The 22,608-nt window shown below is 43.1% G+C and overlaps 9 protein-coding genes across 9 annotated transcripts in view; 5 read left to right on the plus strand and 4 right to left on the minus strand.

Annotated features, from left to right (window-relative positions):
* Window positions 1–490, plus strand: part of PADG_12424 (uncharacterized protein) — a gene marked incomplete at both ends in the record, with an annotated part of 4,959 nt that extends 4,469 nt beyond the window's left edge. The window contains 2 exons of the mRNA XM_010765285.1: window positions 7–155; window positions 209–490. Coding sequence (XP_010763587.1) covers window positions 7–155; window positions 209–490 — 431 coding nt within the window. The remainder of the gene's footprint in view (window positions 1–6; window positions 156–208) is intronic.
* Window positions 491–1,786: 1,296 nt separating this feature from the next.
* Window positions 1,787–3,036, minus strand: PADG_08326 (uncharacterized protein; the record flags this gene model as incomplete). Its single annotated transcript, XM_010765228.1, has 2 exons — window positions 1,787–2,698; window positions 2,746–3,036. 2 exons carry the CDS (start codon window positions 3,034–3,036, stop codon window positions 1,787–1,789), a joined length of 1,203 nt encoding a protein of 400 aa, XP_010763530.1.
* A 2,340-nt stretch (window positions 3,037–5,376) lies between these two features.
* Window positions 5,377–6,554, plus strand: PADG_08327 (uncharacterized protein; the record flags this gene model as incomplete). Its single annotated transcript, XM_010765269.1, has 2 exons — window positions 5,377–5,487; window positions 5,622–6,554. 2 exons carry the CDS (start codon window positions 5,377–5,379, stop codon window positions 6,552–6,554), a joined length of 1,044 nt encoding a protein of 347 aa, XP_010763571.1.
* Window positions 6,555–7,222: 668 nt separating this feature from the next.
* PADG_08328 (5-methyltetrahydropteroyltriglutamate-homocysteine S-methyltransferase) lies at window positions 7,223–9,743 on the minus strand (the record flags this gene model as incomplete). The annotated part of the gene is made up of 4 exons (XM_010765270.1): window positions 7,223–9,196; window positions 9,262–9,381; window positions 9,456–9,675; window positions 9,733–9,743. 4 exons carry the CDS (start codon window positions 9,741–9,743, stop codon window positions 7,223–7,225), a joined length of 2,325 nt encoding a protein of 774 aa, XP_010763572.1.
* A 1,538-nt stretch (window positions 9,744–11,281) lies between these two features.
* On the plus strand, window positions 11,282–13,720 carry PADG_08330 (uncharacterized protein; the record flags this gene model as incomplete). Its single annotated transcript, XM_010765229.1, has 1 exon — window positions 11,282–13,720. One exon carries the CDS (start codon window positions 11,282–11,284, stop codon window positions 13,718–13,720), a length of 2,439 nt encoding a protein of 812 aa, XP_010763531.1.
* Window positions 13,721–14,482: 762 nt separating this feature from the next.
* PADG_08331 (uncharacterized protein) lies at window positions 14,483–16,447 on the minus strand (the record flags this gene model as incomplete). The annotated part of the gene is made up of 3 exons (XM_010765271.1): window positions 14,483–16,100; window positions 16,168–16,285; window positions 16,351–16,447. The coding sequence occupies 3 exons, from the start codon at window positions 16,445–16,447 to the stop codon at window positions 14,483–14,485; spliced, it is 1,833 nt and encodes a 610-aa protein (XP_010763573.1).
* Window positions 16,448–16,826: 379 nt separating this feature from the next.
* Window positions 16,827–17,669, plus strand: PADG_08332 (uncharacterized protein; the record flags this gene model as incomplete). The annotated part of the gene is made up of 3 exons (XM_010765272.1): window positions 16,827–16,980; window positions 17,075–17,448; window positions 17,520–17,669. The coding sequence occupies 3 exons, from the start codon at window positions 16,827–16,829 to the stop codon at window positions 17,667–17,669; spliced, it is 678 nt and encodes a 225-aa protein (XP_010763574.1).
* A 1,095-nt stretch (window positions 17,670–18,764) lies between these two features.
* On the minus strand, window positions 18,765–19,947 carry PADG_08333 (uncharacterized protein; the record flags this gene model as incomplete). Its single annotated transcript, XM_010765273.1, has 4 exons — window positions 18,765–19,417; window positions 19,500–19,631; window positions 19,734–19,850; window positions 19,899–19,947. The coding sequence occupies 4 exons, from the start codon at window positions 19,945–19,947 to the stop codon at window positions 18,765–18,767; spliced, it is 951 nt and encodes a 316-aa protein (XP_010763575.1).
* A 1,201-nt stretch (window positions 19,948–21,148) lies between these two features.
* On the plus strand, window positions 21,149–22,578 carry PADG_08334 (uncharacterized protein; the record flags this gene model as incomplete). Its single annotated transcript, XM_010765274.1, has 9 exons — window positions 21,149–21,198; window positions 21,335–21,479; window positions 21,559–21,645; window positions 21,743–21,805; window positions 21,893–22,000; window positions 22,063–22,114; window positions 22,178–22,266; window positions 22,327–22,389; window positions 22,465–22,578. The coding sequence occupies 9 exons, from the start codon at window positions 21,149–21,151 to the stop codon at window positions 22,576–22,578; spliced, it is 771 nt and encodes a 256-aa protein (XP_010763576.1).
* Between the last annotated feature and the right edge of the window lie 30 nt (window positions 22,579–22,608).

Here is a 22,608-nt window from a genome sequence, read left to right on the forward strand (position 1 = left end):
TGGCAGTGGAAATGGCAGTGGAAATGGCAGTGGAAATGGCAGTGGAAACGGCAGTGGAAATGGCAGTGGCCAATGGCAGTGGAAATGGAAATGGAAATGGAAATGGTAACTGTGAACACATTGTAACAGCTACCCATTTCAGTACTGTCACTGTGGTAAGTACTCCATCCAGATTTCTATTTTTCAACCTATCTGACACATTTTATAGACTGCTTCAATCATCAGTGTTGAGTCAACCAATGCTGCTGCTGCCCTAGTCAGCGCTAGTGTTCCCACTGATCCAGTTCTCAACCCATCGCAAACCGACCCTACTGTGAACCCGACCACCACTTGCACAACTTCATCAGCGACTGCTCTCCCGATCCGATTCCCTGGTTCATATAGAGGAATTAACGTCACCACAACGATCGAGCCTCAATACCCCACTGCATCTTCCGGATTCCACACGAGAAATCACATCTTTCCAACTGGTGGTTACCGCTTTAAATAGCTTAGCAAAACCCATTATCCCCAGGACCGTGAAAGGGTGATGTAGCGACCATTTTAATCTAGCGTGTTCAAATTTGGTCCTTAATTTTGTGCGAGCAATTTCTAAGCGTTCATACCGAAGATCGAATATTTTGAAACGAGGTCACTTGCTTTTGGATTTATCATTTATTTGTTTATTTTATTTTATTTTATTTGGATCTTTTGGTCAGGATATTTTCTAGTATACGAAATGGTATTTGAGAAAGGGCCTTGGTTTTGGTGCAGACAGCAAAAGAAATGATAGAAATGATAGAAAGTTAGTTAATCCTCTTTCATAATTCATGGTTGTCATTAACTAGTTATATGTGGAATCCGTCATCAAACGTTTCCTTGGCCCAATGTCCAGGCTAATTTTTTATTTTCATTTCTAGTATCTGTCCTCATTTTTTTTTTTTTTTTGTTCTTCCCTTATTCGATACCTTTTCTAACTGCAGGGATTGTTTGTTTCTATTACTATTTTATCCCAAACTTGACAGAAATGCAACAAGAGATTTTTAAAAATTTACCATGAGACAGTTTCCTGTTTCCGGCCTTGACGAATTTAGGACTCATATATCTTTCTGTCGGAGTTTTCAGTTTTTCTTTCTCTCCTTGGATAGCTACATGGCATGCGTTTGTTTTCCCTTTTATTTATTCAATCCTATTCTTATCCTGTTCTGCTCCACGACGTAGGCAATTAGTTAAGCATGGTAAAGTGAAACTGAACGGGGAGATAATAAAGGCAGTGAAGTGCACACATATTAATTTAACAATATATATTCCTTCGAATTTTGAAACGTTCCAGTTCGTTGATCTAATTCCATGGGTATGCTTTCTACGTATTGTCCCACTCTCCTTGTGCGGGTTCTTGACCCTTGGGACCTGTAACTGCATAGGCGACAATACACACTACTCCTGAAACCTCTTCCCCACTAATATTGTTCCTTAACTTCCTATCCCCTTCTATCACATGGGGAGCTTCAAAGCGGTTAAGCATGAAAGCATTTTGTTCGCTGCGAAGGAAAACAGGTCTCTCATAATATTAATTAACTTCTACCAGAACAGGAACTAACAAAATTCGTATACACAATCCTTGGTGAGAATGAAAGTTAAAAGAAATGCAAAAAGCAAAATTAAAGCCCAACACTTAGTTCCAGATCCAATCAACCTCCAATCCTGGCCAACGAACGGCATGGCTAAGACGCGATTACCGTATATAGTGGAGCTTGTTCAAGGTTCTAGTTGCGGTCGGTTGTCATCACAATTAAACCTTCTCGAATCAATCACCCATTTTCGATGAAACAACATCAAACCCGTGACGAGCGACGTTTTGTAGTGTGTTCTGCCACTCCAGCCATGTAATCCCTTGTAGCAAGCAATCGGCTAGGTCATCAAGTTTCTCAATTTCTAGAGTCTGTGAATTATCTGTTGTGGCACCAGAGGTCCGCTTTGTTGACAACTTTCCTCCCTTTAACTTCTTCCATTTCTTCAAATATGCTTTGACCACCTCATGAATCTGACCGTCATCACCAAGATTTATGCCTAGGTGGTCGCCTGTGCCTGTTGATGATGTGGAGTCCACGTCTATCCCAATACATGACGAAAGTAGTTCGCCAATCCGATCTATCTTGATTTGCTTGCACTTACTCGAGCTGAGTTTCTTAGACACATTGGGGGTTGGCGAGCTTCCCATCAGTTTGCCTTTGGGGGGCAAGTCTAGGCCTTCTTCATGATCAATCCAGTACCTCAATACCCTCTGTGGTTCTACCCCTTGAACGACGATATTGGCTATTTCCCCTTTCCGTTCTTGCTGCATGGCGCGAAGCACGGCATAAAGCATTCCTTCAAAGACTCCAACACGAATGGTCCATTCTGGAACGGCGCTGCCTCCACCAGACCGAAATCGTTGCCTTTCAATGAGGACATGTGTTGGTTTATATGTGGCCAGAAGTGATGACATGAGCGTGTATGCATGTGCGGCATAGACCTTGGGAGCAAATGATTCCTTTTGCTTCACCTTGTTTCCGTCTCCATTTCCTGGGACGTGCGTCGAATCACACCCTGACGATGCATCAGGTCCATTAAGTGGCAAGGATTTTCGATCCTTGGTAATTTTTTTCTTAGGTCTCATCTCATCGTCCAGATTAAAATTCAAAGCCCGGTCAGAATTTTGACACAAAGGAAGGGACAGCTAGGCGATACCACGCCTTTAAAATAGGAGGCTTAAATTCCCCAGACTTGGTACGGCCAGCGTGTCCCGCGGGAACGACTAAATGGGCGAAGGCCAAAATTTCGAATGCCCATGTCGATACTTAGAATGCTTGCCGTCTTTTTGTCATCTATTGAACATTCCTCTTGGTTCACATTGTGTACTGGTTGTTGTATGCTAACATGGAGGTTTTGATACAACCGTTCAATCAGGATCGATTTGGCGCCTGAAGACAATATCCCCGTTAGGGAGGCAAGACGTTGAAGCTGGCGTACTTTAAGAGACGGTAGCCATATTGCTGGCGATGTGGGGGAGGCCATGTATCCTTCCTTCAGGATCGAGGAGAGGTATTGTAGAAAGATCTTGCCGGTGACTAACCATTTGATAGCTAATAGGGAGCAAAGCTAATTTTGCGAGAATAGCAGCAACAACTTAGGCTCTAACAAATTTGAAGATAACAAAATGAAGAGACCAGAATCAAGAGACTGAGATGACAAAATTTTTACGCATTCACTGCGTATCATGACAAAACAATTTGTTATTGGGTAGTAATTAATCAATCCATAGTCCCAGTCAACGGATGATGTTCCACGAATCTCTAATAGAATTTTTCAATCCATTCCGCTAGTTAGTTGTCATATTTTGTAGTTCTAATTAGACGCGTCTCAGGTAGTTTGGCGTTTTATGTGGGCGCCAAGCTTCCTATTACGGACTAGCGCTCCGCAAAACGCAAAGCAGCAGATGGCCAACATTGTCTTCATTTTAACGCGCGTCTATGCGCGGCTAATTGCAGTACATGAGATAGTCGAAGATACTCGATCCTCAATGATGGCAAAACCCCTGGGCACTTATCCTACCTTCTGCTGGCATTTTCAACCGTCTACCCTTGAGATTAACCTTTTAAATTTTAAATTTAATTAGACTTAATCATAAAAGCATTAGCTTTACTGAAAAGAGTATACAATATAAATTAAAGTTAACCTTGAAAAAAATAAGACTAAAATGGTTAATTAATAGATTATAGTTAAAAGTTAAAAAAAAATTAATGTAGTATAATATAAAAATTAAAAGAAAATTTTATTATTATTAAAAAAATAAATATAATAATTAATTATAATTAAAATATATTATTACTTTATATTAAATAAATAAAATAAAGTTTACATTAATTTAAAAAACTATTAATTTAAATATATTTATAATAAATTATTATTTAATTAATAATTTTTTATAATTATAATTATTTATATTTAAATTATTTTTTTTATTTTAATTTATATAAAAATTTTACTTTTTTCTAACTTTATTTTATATAAAAAATAATTTTAATATTATATTTAATAAATATTTATTATATTATAAATTTATTTAATTTTATAAAATTTAAAAGTTTTTACTTTAAAAATAAAATTAAAAAGTTATTATTTTATAAATAATATTCAAAAGTTTTTATTTATAAAATTAAAAAGTTTAAATTATAAATAATAATTTATTCTTAAAATAATTTTTTTATTAAATTAAATAAATCAAATAAATAAATTTATAATATAATAAATATATTATTAAATATAGCTCTAGTATTTTTTTTTATAAATAAAAAATTTTATTTATTAAAAGAGAAAAAATAAAATAAAACTATCAAAAATAAATATAAATAAAATAATCTAAATGAAGAATTTTAATTATAAAAATTACTATTTAAATATTAATTTATTATAAATAATTATTTATTATTATTAAAAAAATAAATAAATTAAAATAAAAAATTAAATAAATATTATATTATTATATATATAGATATCACAGAAAATATTAAGTTTAATTAAAAAAATATAATAACTTAATATAAAAATATATATACTTTTGAAAATAAAGTTATATTTAATTTATATAAATTATCAATCATTATTACTATAATTGATCTACTAAATAATTTTTTATAATTAAAATAATTTATATCTAAATTTAAAAAAAAAATTCTGATTTATATAAAATTTTTTATTAATTTTTTAGTTTTTATTCTTTTTTTCTTCTCTTAATAAATTTATCTTTTTGTTCTAAGAGAAAATGCTAAAGCTTTATTCAGTAGCACAATTATTACAAGTAGTTACTGCACTTTATAAGTCATTTTGATAATATAACTGCATATTTTTAAATAATATAAATTTTAATCAACTAATAGCGCACTTATCTAAATACCATATTAAGTTGTTATAAAAAACTAGTTTATTAATATATTCTCTTTGATATATCAAAATGTCATCAACTATAACAAAAATAAAATCTTTATAGAAATAAAGAGTAGAACTCAAATTGTAACTTTGAAAATATAAAGAAACTATCTTTATTTAGATGAAAACATATACATTGCTCATTATTTTTAATTGAAATAACAACAATCAGCAAACATGTTAAATTCAAGTGTATAGAGATAAGGTCAATCAAATCTAGGAATTAAATTTTAGTATATTCTGCATGTTGAAAGATTCTATAATATTTTGAAATATGTAGTTCTTTTGGTGTTTTGACTTCGATATTCGGCAGCCAACCTTAAAACCTCCTATGCCAGTACTTAGTAATATCCATGAACAGTTCCAACACCAACAACCAACAACTGATTTAATCCCAGGCAATTGTTCTCAGATGCTGCATTCGAAGACATGCACTTCTTAGAATGGGTTAGCTCCCTCCCACCGGCTCAGCAGTTCCTCCCGCCCGTATCTCCAACAGTCTACGTAATTCTGCTCAGTATATTTCAGTACTTCCCTCTTGTTAGTAGCCCCAATTCCAGTCCAACAGATCAATCATCTCAGGCAAATCTCACGTATCAAGAATGATGAAAGAAGAGAAAAAAAAAATCAAAAAAAAGGGGGGCCGGAGGGGTAAAGCTAACCGTTCTCCATAGGTAACCCTCATACAATGGACTGTTCCCTTCCACCCACAAGGGAAAACTTCCCTCCCTTCCTCCCGCCTTAACTTTCCCGGCCGCTATGCCTGGCTCTGCATGGAAAGCGTCGGTGCCATCAACCTCCTCTACACCCTCTACGCCATCCCCTCCAGCTTCCCAGACGGCCAGTTACCCATCTGGCATAAAGTAGTCGCATGTCTATATGTCCTCCACTATCTAAACCGGGCGGTCATAACACCCCTCTTCCTCGCCCCAAGCATGTCGCCAATCCACCTGATCATAATCCTTTCAGCATTGGGATTCAACTATCTCAACTCAAGCTGTCTAGCAGGCTGGTTGTTAGGTTATGGGACACCCATGCTTGGTTCCACGGCGCTGCAGTCACATCATCCATCAAAGTTCTCCACGTCATATTTCCCAGTGGAATATTTACCCTACATCGGACTCTGCCTATTTTTCATAGGCATGTACGGCAACATAAGAGCAGAGGGAGTCCTCTTCCGCCTACGAAGGGAAGAAGTCGACAAACGGGATGATAGTTCTAACAACCTCAAAAACAAGTACGACAAAGTCTACATCCTTCCCCCTCCAACCGGCTGGTTCCGCACAATACTATTTCCACACTACACCTTGGAATGGATCGAATGGTTTGGATTCCTCCTGATCGGATTCTCCATAACGCCCTCCCCAGCTCCAACTTCTGCTACCACTCCCAGCCTAGCTCTCGCTCCGTATTACGCTCCCCTAGCTACCCTCCTGCTAAACAAGTGGGGTCTGTCTTTCCCACTACCTGCAATCGCGCTTTTTGTAAATTCTGTGTTAACCACAGCGGCGCGTGCAAGCTGGGGGCGGAATTGGTATGTGGAGCGATTTGGGGAGGAGAGGGTAGGCAGGCGTGGCGCGTTTGTGCCGTATGTAAAGTGGTTGTGATAAGATTTACTATTCCAAGTGTTCTTATATTGGGTTATTTCTTCTAATTTTCAGATGCTGTATGTTAAATATTCTAACGGGAGTGAAGATTTGTTTGACTAAAAGTGATGATGTGGTGTTTCATTTTATGTAGAATATATAAAGGTGCTTCTGGGATATTCACAACTAGCTTTGTGTATACATATTCCTTTCCATTAGCTATTCCTTTAGGCTCTAGTTGAATAACTTGAGCAGTCATGTAATTAGAGAGCGGAATAGGGGGTATCACACGTATAAATTTAGTCAAGAAAACAACCTTTTATTTTTTTTTTTAAATTAATCTTAAAAATTTAACTGAATGAATATGACTAAAAAAAACGCTGATGTTGAGATCATGGGTATTTTTTTTTTTAAAAAAAAACTGTGCACCTTTCTATCTCTCCCTGTCATGTCATACCATATTCCCTTCCACAAAAAAATTTGTTATTCAGTCCCAGCTCCCCTGGAACACCGTTTTTTTTTTTGAATGCATGCATGTTAAATCATTCCCTATTTGAATAAGTCGTCTCCATATCTTGTAATCATTAATAAGCTCCGTTATCCATATATCCTAGTCACAACGTGTTGAGCGTAATTGCGACACAACAAAACACACAAAAAAATCCCTGGGTGTTTTAATCAATGCTAATTTATTTAGCATACCTTTGGCGGAAGAACTTGGCAGCATTTACCATGTTGGTGAGAGCTGCCTTGGTCTCAGGCCATTGCCGCGTCTTGAGACCGCAATCGGGATCGATCCAGAGTTGATCTGGTCGAAGGTATTGAAGCATCTCTTCGATGCGGTCCCTGATCTCTTGCTCACTTGGGACACGAGGAGAGTGGATATCGTATACACCGGGACCGATGTGTCGCGGGTAGGCTTCGTCGACGAAGACCTTGAGAAGCTTGGCGTCACTCTTGCTGTTCTCGATACTGAGAACATCGGCATCGAGGGCTGCGATTGCGTGGAAGAAGTCCTGGAACTCGGAATAGCAGAAGTGGGAATGAATTTGGGTGCTATCCTGGACGCCGGAAGTGGCAAGTCGAAAAGCCTTAACGGCCCAGTCGAGGTAAGCCTCACGTTCCTTTCCAGAGCGGAGGGGAAGACCTTCACGGAGAGCCGGCTCATCAACTTGAATGACATCGATACCAGCAGCTTCCAAGTCAACAACCTCATCGCGAAGAGCAAGAGCCAGCTGCTGAGCTTGCACGGACTGGTGAATATCGTCACGAGGGAAAGACCACCGCAGACAGGTGATTGGTCCAGTAAGCATACCCTTCATTGGCTTCTTGGAGATGGAGACGGCATATTTCGACTCTTTAACGGTCATGGGGGCTGGACGGGAAATATCTCCGACAATAATCGGAGGGCGTACGCAGCGGGAACCATAACTCTGAACCCAAGCGTGGGTAGTAAAGACATATCCAGTCAATCTCTCGCCGAAGTACTGAACCATATCATTACGTTCCGGCTCTCCGTGGACAAATACATCCAAATCCAGTTCCTCTTGGATTTTGACAACATCTTGGATTTCTTTCTCGATGAATTTCTCGTATTCCTCTGCTGTAATCTCATTTTTGGTGAACTTGTTCCGTTGGAGACGGATGTGTTTGGTTTGGGGGAAGGACCCGATGGTGGTGGTTGGGAACAAAGGAAGGTTGAGCTTCTTCTGCTGCTGGCTGATTCTGACTGGGAAGGGGGAATTGCGTTTGTGCAATTCGTCAGTGACAGCATCTTGTCTCTCCTTGACCTTGGGATCATTAGTCCGCTTGGATGATGCACGGGCTTGGACCGACTTGGAGTTAGCCTCAATTTCTTCCCGCACAGAGGCAGGGCCTTCAGTGACAGCCTTTGCAATGACAACTACTTCGCTGGCCTTCTCAACAGCGAAGCTGAACCAATCTCGCACCTCCGGGTCCAGGGTCTTCTCGCTCTCGAGGGTGTGAGGAGTATGAAGAAGCGAGCTAGAAGTGGCAACAATAACGCTTTCCTTGCCAAGTTTCTGGACAGCGGTCTCAACGATCTCGATGGCTCGCTTGAAGTTGGTCTTCCAGATATTGCGGCCATCAACAACACCAGCAGATAGAATTTGTTTGGGTCCAAGAGCATTGATCACGGTGTCGAGCTGCTCTGGGTTGCGGACCAAGTCGACATGGATACCATGAAGATTCTGAAGGGAAGGAAGGACATCAATGTTGTGGACAATGTCACCAAAATACGTGGCTAAGACCAGGCGGGGTGCCTTGTCACCAAGGGCGCCCAACATTTCGTATGTGGGTTTGAACGCAGCCTTCGTCTTCTCAGACAAATCGAAAACCAAGACGGGTTCATCGACCTGAACATCCTCAGCTCCGGCAGCCTTGAGCCGGGCTAAAAGCTCAACATACAGGGGAACGAGTTTACCAATGAGGGAAATAGGGTCAACGGTCTGGCCACGATCGGCTTTGGCGAGGGCAAGGAAGGAAACTGGGCCGAGAAGGACTGGACGGGTGGTAATGCCAGCCTCCTTCGCCTCCATAAACTCAACAACGGGCTTAGGATTGCTTGACAAAGTGAACGTCTGGGAGTCCTGCAGCGTAGGCTTAACGTAATGGTAGTTCGAGTCGAACCATTTCACCATTTCCTGAGAATATGTTAGGATGTGGGAATTTCTTTATATGCGTTGTCTGGGTGTTGGAAGAGTCTTACCAGACTGGGAACGTCCACAGCGGCCTCACCATCCTTGGCAGGTCTCTGCAGACCTCGCCCCATGGCGAAGTATTCATCAACAGGGTGGAGGCCATACTTGGAATATCTCTCGGGGATTGCCTGCGAGATATTTGTTAGAGCAACCTGGAGAAGGAAATGGTAGGTCACGGAACGACAGGAATAATTAAACGTACCCCAAAGAGTTGAATGTGGTCAAGGACTTGGTCGTAGAAAGCAAAGTCATTGCTGGGGATGAGATCAACACCAGCTTTCTTTTGGATTTGCCAATGCTCCAGGCGCAGTCTCTTTCCCTCTTTGAGCAACTCATCGCGAGAGAGCTTTCCTGCCCAGTATGCTTCGGTGGCCTTCTTCAGGTCTCGAAGACGGCCCATACGGGGGAAACCGAGGACAGATCTTTATCACTGGTTAGCATGGTGCCTCAATTAAAATATGTAGAGTGAGTGCACTTACGACTGAACCATTTTTGCAGTTTTCTATTCAGACACCGAAAATTGATACTCAAATATTGAGTATTCAGACGTGGGGGGGTTGTAAAGCACAGTGAATTGGTATCTGCAAGCCCTGACACACACAAACTAGGGTAATTCCCATTAATCGATAAAAGAGTAGATTAAGAGAAGGTGGAAGAGTAGAGGATGGAGAGAGTGAAGAGGATGTGGGTTGTGGATGGAGGGGGAGAAAAGAGCAGGAGGAAGAAAAAGAAAATATTGGTGGGAGGATCTTTGGTGCGCTATGATTGGCTGGAGCGGACCTCTGGTCTCACACCATGCTGCAGAAAACACGTGACCAAGCCGAGTTTGGAGCGGCCTTGGCGGGTATCCTGGCCATGTGATATCAATCTCAACTTTTGTTGGATGCCCCCTGAGGAAAACAATGTTATATCAGTTACATCCGATATTTGAATATGACCCAGATCTTACATCCACACGGCTGCAAATGATAACACAAGAATATCTCATCAGCAGCAAGAGAAAGTTGCGAAGACACTGCAGCTGTCCCAAGTCCCTTCATATCAACAGGACTTGTGTCTCCATTGAAATCCTTTGGGTTTATAAGATCTTCCTTCGGCAGTTGACAGTAATACCAAAGCTCAAGCCAAATGATTATAAAACAAAATATCAAAATATTAAAAAAAAAAGGGGGGGGGGGGGGGGAAGAGAGAGAGTGAGAGAGAGAGAGAGAGAGAGAGAGAGAGAGAGAGAGAGATGCCAAAAATCATCGAAAGCCCGGATTCGCTGGTGGTCACCCACACAACTTTTGATGGGCCGGCGAGTGGCTTCAGTGCTGCTGAGTGGACGGGATCCAGTCCCTATGTTTGTATGTGAACAACGACAGTGGGGCTCAAAAAGGGATTAAGGTGATGCAGCACTATGAACATGCTCACATCCTCCACAAGCGTGCGAAAGGAAGGTGGAATTGGCACTTCTCCGACTGTTCCATCTATGTACCCATATGTATGTACGTATGTATATCCGTGACATAGAAAGTGCCACGGCGCATGATCCTCCGCGGCGGATACTCCCCTTGATGTATTTTACTGCTACACAGTTACAGTTCAATAGGATATTTCTGTTTTGGACGTGGAAAATGGAAGCCGCCATCTACATATATGTATGTATGTATGTGTACACACACACACACACACACACACACACACATATATATATATATATATATATATATACAACTTTTTCAACTCCTTCCTCCTCCAGTTTCCGGCGTGTAAACAAGAGAAGATGTCGTGTTTATATTTTACTGCATTTTATTGCTCTGTTCTATTGCAGGCTTATCTGTGTCTTCGTTCCACTGGCTATAGAAGGATAGATGACCAGCAGCGATAAAACTGGTTGAGAAGAACGCTCCACGCCTTATACCCCTACTTCTGTGAATTTGGCACTCATATTGTGACCCAGCTTCCCCTTATTCGAGCTAAAATTTTAATAGCTTAGACTCACCAACAGAAGAGTTGCTGCAAGCAATCAGCCGTAAGCTGTTCAAAATGGTTTTCAGTCCATGCCCCCGAAGCCAGCGATCAAAGTTTTCAAACCCTAAGGCTGGGGATCCCCCGATCCCAAACAGTTTATCCCCCCCTGAACTTCCACCCAGATTCACTTCTGCCGTCGCAAACAATATAAGTGAGGAAAGACTCGCTTTTGAGGCAATTTTTCGCTCTTCTACGTCCCGCACAAACACTCAGAGCCCTCAAACTACCCCAGATGTTCAACAGTTTCCACGTACGACTGTCAATCGAACGAAACATCTCAATTCCAAGGCCAGTCGGCTCAGTTTAGCTCAGCTTTCTCATAAAATTCGAAGGAGGCTTTCCAGGGAGTCACATGTGTCTAGAAAGTCCTCCATGAAATTCAAGGAGCATGGCGTTAGCCAACATGGCGCTGCCTCCCAGGATGCAGACCTCCATACGAATTCCATCATCAATGTTGATTTCACGACTACCGGCGATGCGGAGTATGATAGTGATGCACGCTGTATTGGAACCCCGCAAATCACGGAATGTATCAGCAGCGGCATATCCGGTGTTCTTAATAATACCAGAATGGTGCTATCTAATACCGGAAGCCCAAACGGGTCCTTGGGGATGAACCGTAGTTTGTTTCCAACTGGCTTTGATGGAACAGCATCAGGAATGTGGGATGAAGCAACAGGTCAAGGATTTGATGGGTTCAATGACCGTTTCCATACAAGCCCCTGCTCTCTCACATCCCCAGGGTTTGCACCTATATCCATATCTAGTTCGTCAAATTGCATAGAAGACATAGGAAATCTTCCCAGTGGTCAAGATGCCGATAATCTACCGCGTGCTCCGCGTCTAGAGTCGCCTCTGTATAGATTTTCATGGGAATCTAATTGGGCTCCCAGAATTGATCGACAACCATTAGCTCCGACCTCCCAAAGGCTAAACTACCAGAGGATTCTCCCGGACTTTAGAAAAAGCCGAACTGATAGCCCAACGCCGGGATTTGAACCACAGGCATCCCAGTTCAAAGAAAAGCATACCGTCGCTGGCTCCAATACGATAGTATCCACCAGCAGTGAGTCATTCTATCTCCTCAATAACGAACAGTCGAAATCTCTCAGCAACCTAAGCGCTCCTGTTAAAAATTTACCAGCTGGGCAGCAAATGATACCTCATACTCAAAGCAGGTTCATCGAAGATTTCAGTGATAATGACCGATGTTCCAGTTGTGCCAGTGACCCTATAATTCGGAACAGTAAGTGTGACTTAAAAGATACAAGAAGGAGTTTCAGCGATGGGTGGCTGTCCGATGGTAAACGCCGGGGTTACGGCTATCGTTTTGTCAAGGAAGCAGACGAATATACATCAAATTCAGTACAACAGGGCAAAAAACGCAGAGCTATTGAAGAATACGCCGCTGGCGTTGAAAGAGTTGATCCATCGAACTTACCTGGAGAAGGATTATTAAGTCCGAAATATATTTTAGAAGACTCTAGAAGACTACACAGTGACTCAACTGCCGTCTGTCAGCAGAGTGATGCAAGCAATAACCAGGGGTATGAGTGGGAACTTGGCTGTGAGGGCATGGGGTCTCAAGTGAGGCTAACAGGACTGCAGAAGAACGGCAACGATTGTGTTAATAGCCACAAAAAGTTCTTCTCATCGTGGGCTAGATTCCCAAGCCACAATAAGAACGCAAAAAGCCAGTCTGCTGGACACTCTGATAATGTTGTTGCCCGGGATTTCGCAACTCAGCAGCCGTCCGAGCCGAATAGCGACAAAAAGAGCGGCCCCATGCCACAAGCTGGAAATGACAAAACTGTTATACGTGTTTCTGTTAGAAAGAGTTCGGGGATGTTTAACTGGATCAGGCTGCATCGCTCCGATACCATTGATCGTAGGCGATACCGCGCTGGCTTTAGGAGGGATGCCTCGAGAAGCAACGACCTGAGGGATCCGGATCTTGAAATTATCCCTGGGGGACCAACTGGTTACCCTATTTTTGAGCAAATTGGAGATATCAGGCTGGAAGTTAACCGACATAAGCAACGTATGAAAGCTCAGACACCGGTCGTTACTCCGAAGAATAAGGTCAAACCTCCCCCAACTCCTCTATTACATCCCGAAGATAAGCCCGATCTCTCTGCTTTCAACTTGATTGGGTTGGACAGTTCGATAGAGCCAGGTTCTGCGGACGGTTGGTCGCGCTTGTACGATGACTGCATTGGAACATTCTCTGATGAAGACCTGTTCATGTCTTGCTCTTCGAAGAACATGTGTCATGGCGTAGATGTATCAAAGGGTACTCCCGAAGGTCCGATCGACAAGCAAAAATCCGACAAAATATCGACCAGCATGGATTTACGTAACTCAACTATGGAATTTAAGGAGGAACAACTTGTTAACGAGGTAGCGTCGAGGGATAGATTGCTTAAACTAGTAGAGCGGGCCTGGGGGCAGTAGGGGACGGATTGGCTAGGTCTGGTTATGGAAGATCGAGATTCATCACAGATCATTGTGGAAAGGTTCCTGTGGTTTTTGAAAAATCGGCATGGAAGGTTTTGCGGGCCTTTTTTGAAGTTGCTTTGTATCGAGAGTTTGAACGTCCCCCGTCTTTTGTTATATCCTGTTTTTTTTACCACATATGTAAATGTGAACGGATCGGAGGAGGTTGGCGTTATTTTTACCCCTATCCCTGGCAACTTGCTGGTTGGTACGACGTAGATTATCCATAGACATATGTTCAGATAAAGCGATAGGACTTTTTGATAACATTTTGCTCATTAGGTATGTTCCAATTCAACTTCCGCCCGTTTCACAAAAGATGCCGTGTCGTCACTGGTAGTTAAATGAAGTAGGATATGGGGTTTTTGCTCCAGCAGATATACATTTGAGACCTAGGACACAGGAAGTGAAGGCCCTACAAATGTCAGGTCAAGGTTGGTACGGTTTCAAATAAACCTTGGGATGTATGGAGCAACCAGGTCGAGCGGGTTAGAGAAGATAAAGCGACAGGCCGGTTTCAAACAGAAATTATGTACTAAAATATTCCTAACTCCGGTGCGTATCCATCAACCCCATCTGTCCCTTGTAGCGAAGAATCAAGTAGCTAGGTGTACTTAACTATTACAAAGTTAATAGCAAGGGTACAAAAGACTGCAAAAGCCTAAAAAATTCCACCCCAAACTCCCATAATCAGGAAAACTAAAACATGCTTCTTACCATCTACTTTCTCTGCCTCTTCGAACTCTTGTCACTAACCGCGCTTAAAACACTGGCGCTTCGTTTGTGAGACCTGGTCGAGCCAGCGGCTCCTACACCCTCCGCGCCAGTCTCTTTCGCCCCTTCGTCAGTTTCATTATTAAGAGCACCGGCTTCACTCTGCCCTCTCACCGCTGGCGCTTCTACCTCGACAGGAGCCGCAGCTACAGGAGTAGCAGCTCCCTTGTCCTCTCCCACACCCTCTTTTCCTTTATTCTCCTGCTGATTCTCATCCGCCTTTCCTGCACCAGCATTCCCTCCTCCAGCTTTCCTAGCCTCCTGCTCCAACCTCTCCCTCTCCTTCCTTCCCCGATCTTGCTTAGCAGCCTCCAGCACACGAATTTCTCCCTCAACTTTCTCCGCAAACTTGCGCACGTCAAGCAGCAAATTGACCGAGTGTATCAGTTTTTCAAATTCCTTGCACACTTTCTCCGTCGGCATGACGAGGCGGGGTGGGATGGAAAGTTCAGTAAGCGCAGCAGCAAGTTTCTGTGATTGGATGTTGGATTTTGCCTGTGTGAGCTTTTGCGCCCTGTCATTGCGGAACTGGACGCCCGAGGCAAGACGGTCATGGCGGGTGACACCATACTTGGCTTCTTCGGCGGGAGTTAGGGTTTTGATGGCTTGTTGTTGGGCTGCAGCACTGGCGGCAGCTTTCTTGGTCGTTGTGGGTACCGGTGCCGTGGCAGCAGGAGTCTGGGGCCTACTTTCGCGAGCGCTCTGGGGGGGATTTTGAGCACCTGGTTGGCTGCTGGCAGGGCTGGACGTGCCGGTTTCTGGCCCCATAATTGAACGTCTTTTCTTGTTTTTATCGGCATGCAGAAGGGATTGGAGGAGTTGCGATAAGCCTTGACTTGATTGGTACATCGTGGCATTACTGGTGCTGATCGGGGCTTCCAGTCTGGCGTAGAGTTCTTTTCGTTCTTCGATAAAAGTCTTTTCGTTGGCCACGATGCGTTTAAGTTCCTCCAGGAGAAGAGTTTCTTCATTAACTTCGTCCTTGGATCGGTTCAATTGTAAAATCGCCAAATCTTTGCGAGCTCTCTCTTGTTCAGGGTCATATTTCATCATCTTCTCGTGAAGGTCGAACTCTGTTTCAGACATCTCAGACGGTGGGTTTTCAAGTGCCAGCATGTTTGCGGCAACGGTATAATAGCGAGACTTCATCTCTTCCATCGTTCGACGTTTTGTCGTTGAGACAAGCGCGGTTAAGTCGCCCTCGGTTCCTGGTGGGTTTGGGGGATATTCGTATCTATCCACGATTACGACCCATCGTAAATCATATTCCTCGACGATTTCCATAAGATAGTCCGTCTCTTCACGACTCCAGTTATGGCTTTTTAGGTACCGATTGTATTGTTCATCTGTATACCGCTTTGGAACCTGGACTTTGACGTTATATTTCGCGAATGGATAGGGTTCCTCATCTCTCTGTTCTGCGGTTTCGGTTTGCGTTTTATCCTCCCAATCGGACACTGCATTTTCACCGGAGGGTGCTTCGTTACCGGGAACACGTTTTCGCTGCCAGTGTCGAAGAACAAGGCCATCGGAACGGGCGTCGTTTTCAAACGGTGCCATCTCCCTACAATGGGTGAATCGCATCAGCACGAGTATTTCCAAAGACCCTATCCCGATATAATAAGCCTTACCATGGCCGCACTTTCAGTTTGCTCACCCATTTCCGCCGTCCCTTGTATTTATTCTCGTTCAGAGCGATTGGCGGAGCACGCTCGCCAAGAAGAGCAAAGAGCTCGCGAGTAATACCCTCTATCAAAGTGTATCACTGTTAGCTCACAGAAGAATCAAGATAATAAGTCCAAAGTTCCGCTTACCGGGTCTTTTTTCAACGACTTTTTGTTTCTTGTGAGGTCTAGGATGCCCACCATCGACGGGCAGATCGAGCATATCACGGACATCTGCGATGGCCATGCTGCCGATGCGGAGCACGATGTCGCGCCCAGAAACAATATATAGTAAAGAAATAGATGGATCGCAAAAGGCCTCTAGATATAGATACCCCTCGTAGAAAAGGAAATGGGTTTACGATGAAAATGTGGATTTATTGATAAGTTTGCCCGGTGTAAGTCGTTCTTTGTCACGGATATCTGGGGGAGGATTCCAACTGCGGATGTTTACACTGTTTGCATCCTTGTGACCTTCGAAGTGGACACTTCAACGCTCTGGCTGCAACTTAAACCCCCCGTATACTACTTTATTTCAGGATATCAGACATCAACGGATCAACACAGGCTCAAGATTTCAGGGAGACTCTGCAATTCCAGCCGTTCCCTGGCTTGAAATCTCCATCATGATGTCGCGTTCGCAGCCCTGGCTGTCGTCCTTTTTCGCAATTGTTGCGGTCCTCACCCTTTTGACTCCTGTACACTCCCTCTATTTCTACATCCAACCAAAGCATCAAAAATGCTTCTTTGAGGAACTGCCTCATGGTACTCTAGTTGTTGGTTAGCATTTCTTTGAATCCGTGATAGATTGCACTTCGCCAATCTCTCTAATGAATTTGAGTGGATTTTTTGTGCTGACTCTGTCTGGCGCCAGGTCATTACAAGGCTGAAGTCTTACAGCCGGAAACCAGCCTTTACACTACGGATCCTGCTGTTGGCATTACTATCACGGTAGATGAGACATTTGATAATGATCACCGCGTCGTCTTCCAGCGTGGAGGGAATGCTGGACGTTTCACCTTCTCCGCCGCAGATGCCGGCCAGCACAAGCTCTGTTTCACCCCAGACACGGGTTCTGGAGGATGGCTTGCGGGTTCGCCTGCGGTTAAATTGACCGTCGACATGGCCATTGGAGAAACCAGCAAAATCGAGAGTGAAGATAAATCTAAAATGGAAGATATGGCTCAGAGAGTCAAAAATCTCAATAGCAGACTTCAAGATATCCGCCGAGAGCAGGTTTTCCAACGGGTATGTGATATTATGTTATATCCCTCTACGGGCTACTAATTTTCACTATACTGATCTAACTCTCATCATAGGAACGGGAAGCATTGTTCCGCGATCAGTCTGAAGCCACCAACGCCAGAGTGGTCCGCTGGACTCTAATCCAACTCGCCCTTCTTTCACTGACTTGCGCATGGCAACTCTCCCACCTCCGGTCCTTTTTCATTAAACAAAAACTTACATGATCGATGCTACATCTTGTTACTTTTTACGACGCCCTCTTTCTTGCTGGCGTTTCGGAGATGTGGGTGGGAAAGTGGCTCCGTATTTAGGCGTGTGAGAGAGAATCTTAGCGAGAACAGAAGGGGGGTTTTATTCGGGGATCCTTTTGGTCCTTGTATGGTAGGATTAGGTATGCATTGTTTCCTGCTTCTCTCTTTCATTTTATATTGTTTCTGTCTGTGGATTCCAGTGTGTATGGGTTATGATGTGTTTGTTCATGAATACCTTGTCAATCACCATGCTTGCGTTATATCAAGGTAAAACATCGACTGGTCTTCTTTTTCTTATCTTATATACTATTTCATTTGGGTATTCCCATAATCTACATATTTTTTTGCTCGGATTCTCACTCCCAAATTAAATATGAACTGTACGCCGGTATTGTCATATCGGTAACGAGGTCAATTCCAGTCATGTAAGTGCATCTTCGAAGTTGATACATTACAATTCAAAAGAAACGATAAAGTACCAGGGTACGGATTAGTTAAGCATAAAAACTAACTCGCTCTTTTAAAGGCATGTCTGCGCCTCAACTTTTGAAGAAAACTGCAAGCCACAAACATTTGAATACATGTTTTAACTGGATAAAGCAAATGAAAAAATCGAAATATGAAGAGAAATTCATCACCTGCCTTGGCACCGAACAATCGTGAAACCTTGCGATTTCTGTGAGCAGGTAACAAGAAAATAATAGGGAAAAACTGGTTCAAGTTCCAAGGTGGAAATTGCCGTCTGGGGGCCAGCTGGGAATAAGTAAAGGTTAAAATCAAATGAAGAGTGGAGATGTGTTGCTGCTTAGCCCCTCCATTACCAGATTCTTCGAAGCGGACAGAGGCTTCGAAGGGAAGAAATCCAGATTGAAGATAAAATGAGACAAGATAAAAGAGAAGAAAGAAAAATGAACAATGTAAAGAAAGGACCCGATCGAAAGGAGAAACCACCTAGAAAAGTAACCGCCGAAATGGAAACAAATACGGCAAGAGAAGAAACTTTTAAAGCCAGTAAGTTGTGTCTCATATATATTCCGACATAACTTGAAATGAGATGGCTTCCTTTACTTAAACGTGAAACGGCTGTCCTTCGATCCAGCCATAGCGGCGTTCCCTGCCCATGCGATAGGGTGAACGAGGAACTAGGCGTTCAACGTCCAGAGACAGACCCAGTCCCCTCCTGGCCACCGACGGACCCAGCGGGGTGAATAGAGACAAAGACGAAATACTAACGGAAGTGGTAGAGCTGCGATCATCAGCTTTCTTCTGACTGTAAATTGTGCTTCCTCGCGAACTACCCCTTTCCTCATCTTTATCAACCGTGATAACGGTGGACATTGTGTACACCGGGGGAGATTCTGACGGTTCAAGCGGTTCATCGATACCGGAAATGTTGCTGTACTCGTCAGTGACGTCAAGCTCCTTGAGCTCTTCTTCACTTGTTACCGGATTAATTCGCAGGGGGTGAATAACTGTATCGTTTAATATGATGTCAGTTGTTGGGTTCTGGGCCTCAAAGTCCTCATAGCCTTCCATGGGCAAATCCTGTCTGAAATGACTGTATTCTTCGGGCATTTCGTCTGTTGCAAGAGTATTCCCAGGCCTAGCACTCTCTATGGCTACAATAGCGGTTTTCAGAGTGGTAAATCCCATCAAGTTTTTAACTTTATGCGACATTGTCTTGAATTTCACAGCAGGGGGAGGTTCTGCAGTTGACATGTCTTGACGACCCAATGTTAGTTCATTTTTGCACATTCACCTTTTGCACATAAGAGGAATGGAGGGCTACAAGGGATGACAGACGTAGTTGATTCCCCAATTCCCTTTTACTACCACGTCCAATACGTTTCGCTAGGTAGCTCTGAAACTTTGGCAGCAGTCTGATTTTGAAACAATAGCGAGCCCTGTGGTTCATGGAGCTTCCAGACGTTGCAGCTACAGGTTTTCCCTCCAGATTTCCCGTTAGCTACCTGGTAGCAAACTCCTTAAAATGCTACTTGAGTAGAGCAACATCTATCCCCAGTTTGATAACGTTACCTTTGTTGGCTGGGTTGATGTCTCCAGCTTGAGAAACGAACGCGTCTTCCGTCTCCCCACTAGGTGACGTCCCCATAACCTCTACTCTTTCGTTTTCTTGTCGAAAGCTTTCTAGAACTGAAAAAATAATGGATTAATTTTAGAGGTGAATGAAGGTTTACGTACTGGGGTTCTGTACATGACAGTGAGATAAAATGTTGAAGATGGCAGCCATTTGGACAGGAAAGGGGTTAAGAATAGTGACAAGTCCAGATGGCACGTGCACCTTTGTCCAGCAAGCAGCGCATCTGAAGAAGGCAGCTTCCTTGGGTAAGAGACTCTCATGCACTGGTCGAATTGACTCTTCATCGGGACTGACAGCTGCTCACCAGGGATATCTAGCTGAGATACAGTCTTAGGCTCATTGTATCTGACAAAATTTGATCAGTCACAGTACATCCAGTTGATCTCTCGGTGAGAGAGAAGTCTGATTGAAAGCAGAAGCAAATGCCATATAAAGGCTGGAATAAGAGACAAACATATCTCATAATTCCATGGTACTGTTTGACAAATGGGTTGCTCTGTTGGGCTGTACTATATATCATTCCGATCAAAAATGATCAAAAGAACAGCATGGACCTGTTTCTGATGAACACGAAAGTAGCCAGCAAGCCCAAGGGCCTTATCTTTGTGCACTTCCAATGTACAACTGCTGCGAGACAATATGCATTTTCCCTGCGTTTGCCTATAATCCACACTTTGGGATATCAAAAGCAGATATGGTAACCCCTTTCTCAGGGGAAACAGCATAAAAAATACTACTCGTCAACGCAGCACATACGCCCTCAAGATCATCGACAAGAAACTGCGATGATGATAGCTCTGAGTCGTATAAAATTATCCAGTGGAATTCATCTTCGTATTGTAAAGTGAATCGGCAATATGGACCAGAAAAAGAGTGTCTTCTGTGAGTGGGTTTGATGGGGTTGGATAACAGCATCAAAGTTGATTGATCGGGAACTTGCGCAACGAAAAGACTAGTGGCAAAAAAAAAAGGAAAAACAATTGATTGTCCTCCATTGTTTCTGGGTCAACGTTAGGTTTTTCCAAGTTAAATAGGAAAAGTCTCCACAATTCCTTTAAATGCCGAGGTTATTAGTAACTAAAAGTGTGCCGTTTAAGCTATCAACGAACCCCTCAGCGCCGATCCCCTCAGCGCTGTGGAACTTTTTCGAGAAATATATGGCTGTGGAACAGTGGGATTCTGAGGGCGGTTTACGCTGGACAAGGTGTAAACCATCAAGCAAGTAAACCTTATATATACATAACCTGAATACCGTGTTTTAGTAGAGTCGAAAAATCCTCAGAACTTCAATCATATCGAATATTACTCCCTTCTTTTCAAAAACTCTCGAATCTAGAAATCCGACACAGCCATGCCATACTGTCTCAAGGGAAGAAATATTCTAATTACGGGAGGCTCAAGGTTCGTTTACTGGCAATTTTACCCGCCACGAAAGTCCCGCTTCTGAACATACCCAAACAACCCAAACTAAGGAGAGGGGAGGGAGGAAGAATGCATAAATGAATCTAAATTCTAATTCTCCGCTTCCTCTGTAAAGAGGTCTAGGAGCTCTCGTAGCCAAAAAGTTCGCGGCTGAGGGTTCCAACATCGCAATCAACTACGTCTCAAACGAAGCTCGTGCAAAGGGAACTGCTGAGGAATTGGAAAAGAAGTATAATGCTAAGGTCGTTCTTGTGCAAGCAGTACGTACAAGGATTTCGAATTTGCAACTATGGGGGGAGATCACGTGCTGATATCAAGACAATATTGATATTTCTACAGGATGTAGGCATCCAGGCAGATTGCATTAGGCTGGTCAAGGAAACGATTGCGCGGCTGGGAGGCCTTGATATTGTGATATCTAATGCTGTACGAGTTCCATTGCACTTTTCTTCTCATGGAAGTAGAGAAAGAGAAGTAGAAGTAATAAAAAGATGCTTAACTAAACATAAAATGATTTTTCTAGGGCTGGACAAAATTCTCCAGATTCGGAGATCTGAATGGATTGAACGAAGCGGAATGGGACAAGGTATGCATTTTTTTTTAGTCCAATTCCTATGAACATTAGGAAGGAAATATAAAATGCTAATCTCCCACCTCCACCCTCTAACAACAGTGCTGGGCGACTAATGTTAAAGCAAACTTGCACATATTCCGAGAGGCAGAGACAACTTTCAACGCGAATCCCGAAGGTGGTGTCTTCATCATGACATCATCCACTGCGGTCAGTATTATGTTCCATTAGACGGTATAGGAAGAAGGCGTTTAGGCTAAAGAATGCTTCAGGGTATTTCCCAAGCAGGGAGTAGCATGGCGTACTCCGTTTCTAAAGCTGCAGGTGGGCAAATCCGCATATCCTACATAGAACTCTCCGTCGTCCATCTTAGCTGACTCATAATAGGACTGCATCTGATGAAAGCACTGGCTTCAACTCAGGGATCGAAGATCCGCACCAATGCTGTTCTACCAGGACTTATCCTCACGGAATGGGTATGTGCAGCCCGGATAACTATCTGGCTGTCGATATATATATGTTAATATCCAAGGCAGGGCGAGAAATTCCCCAAGGAGGCAATCAACGGATACGAAGAGAAGGCCGTCCTAAAGCATGTAGTAAGTACCTAAATACCGTAAATGCATGCTAGAAAAGAGTGTTGATGAAAGGCCCTAACTGCGTGCATCACAAAGCCTGATCTTGAGGACTGCGCCGATGTATTTATCACACTTGCCAAAAATACGTCCATGACTGGGCAACAGATCCAAGTTGGTATGGATATCTTTATCTCCAGAATCATTGGTTGAAAGGAAATTATTGATTGTGGAAAAATTAGA

This window comes from Paracoccidioides brasiliensis (assembly GCF_000150735.1).
Source record: "Paracoccidioides brasiliensis Pb18 unplaced genomic scaffold supercont2.15, whole genome shotgun sequence".
Lineage (NCBI taxonomy): Eukaryota > Fungi > Ascomycota > Eurotiomycetes > Onygenales > Ajellomycetaceae > Paracoccidioides > Paracoccidioides brasiliensis.